This window comes from Parus major, unplaced genomic scaffold, assembly GCF_001522545.3.
Source record: "Parus major isolate Abel unplaced genomic scaffold, Parus_major1.1 Scaffold473, whole genome shotgun sequence".
NCBI lineage: Eukaryota > Metazoa > Chordata > Aves > Passeriformes > Paridae > Parus > Parus major.
In genome coordinates, this window is record NW_015379367.1 from 32,199 (window position 1) to 33,716 (window position 1,518).

General features: G+C 55.2%; 1 protein-coding gene across 1 annotated transcript in view; it reads left to right on the forward strand.

Annotated features, from left to right (window-relative positions):
- The window catches only part of LOC107199158 (helicase SRCAP-like), a gene marked incomplete at its 3' end in the record, with an annotated part of 6,139 nt that extends 5,198 nt beyond the window's left edge, over positions 1-941 (forward strand). The window contains exons 7-8 of the mRNA XM_033511690.1: positions 36-174; positions 768-941. Of these exons, the coding sequence (XP_033367581.1) occupies positions 36-174; positions 768-941 (313 nt within the window). The remainder of the gene's footprint in view (positions 1-35; positions 175-767) is intronic.
- Between the last annotated feature and the right edge of the window lie 577 nt (positions 942-1,518).

Sequence of the window (1,518 nt, forward strand, 5' to 3'; positions counted from 1 at the left end):
TGGCCCCGCCTCTTGTGACGCTGGGCCACGCCCAGGCCCCGCCCCCCAGCGCTTGCCCCACCCCATTGGTGACGACTCAGGGGGCGGGGCTGAACCTGGGGCTGGGATTGGCGCTGGCCCCACCCAGGGCCACGCCCACATTGCTGGCTCCACCCCCTGGAGGCCCCGCACATGGTGAGGGGGTGGGGCTTAATTAGGAGTGGGGGTTAATTGGGGTGATGATTGACAAGGAGGTGCTTAATTAGGGGTGGGACTTGAAAGGGGTGGAGCTTAATGAAGAGGTGGAGCTTAATTGGGGTGGGTTTTAATGATGGGAAGGTGGGGAGGGGCTTAATGGGCGGGGGTGTAATTAGCGGTGAAACTTAATGAGGTGGAGGGAGGTTAATTAGAGGAGTTAAAGGGCTGAGAGTTAACGAGGGAGTTTTAATGAGAAGGCGGGGGGCTTAACGAAGAGACGGAGCTTGGCGGGAACAGGGATTAATTAGGGCTGGACTATGATTGGAGCGTAGACTAATCCAGCTGAAGATTAATTAAGAGATTGAAGGATGGAAGTTAACGAGTGGGCCTTGAGGGGTGTGGCCTAGTGGAGAGGAGGTGGGGCTTAATTAGGAAGGGGAGTGGCTTCATGAAAAGGCGTGGGGTTAATTAAGAAGGTTTTAATTAGAGTTAAGAGTTAATGCAGTTCAGGTTTAATTGGGGTGGAGTTTGAAGTGGGTGGAGCTTTATTTAAACAAGGGGGCGTGGCCTAATCTGTTTATCTTCCCCAGCCCTGCCAGCGGCGTCATTGGCCACGCCCACCCCTGCGGGAGGCCCCACCCCTGTGGCCACGCCCACACCAAATATGGGCAAAGGGGCGGCTCCGGCCCCTCCCCCCGCCGTGGCCACCTTCGCGCTGCCCCAGCGGCTCCTGCTGGCCCCGGACATGCAGGCCCGGCTGCCCTGTAAGCCACGCCCCCTCATTTGCATCTCATTTCCAAGGGCTCCTTAGAGAGATTGCTGAGAATTCCAAATCCCTGAAAAACTTCCCTTAAAATTGCCCCGAGCGTTCTCGGAGTTCTTCCAAATCCTCCTCACGGCATGCCCAAGGTTTTCCTCCTGTCCTCATTTGCATATCATTTGCATGAAATGTGCGTGTAATTTGCATATCGTTTGCATGTAATTTACATGCATGGTCTCCAAACTTCTCAGGACCTCTAAAGTTTTCTCTAAATTTGTTTTCATGCCCGTAACTGATGCCTAATTTGCATAGTCGCCCCCAAATTTTGGCGGGAACCCCTCCCCCATTTCCCAAAGACAATTCCAGGCTCTCCGATTCCCCTTTTTTTCCCCCAAAATTCCCCCCGCACCCCCTCTTTACCTTCCTAATTACCATCTGATTTGCATGCCCTGCCCCCCGGTGCGTTCCCGGCTCATTAACGCCTCGTTAACGCCGGGGTTTTCCCGGTTTTTTTGGGATTGCAGCGGGAGAAGTCGTCAGCCTGGGCCAGCTGGCGGCCCTGGCCCAGCAGCGCCCCCCAT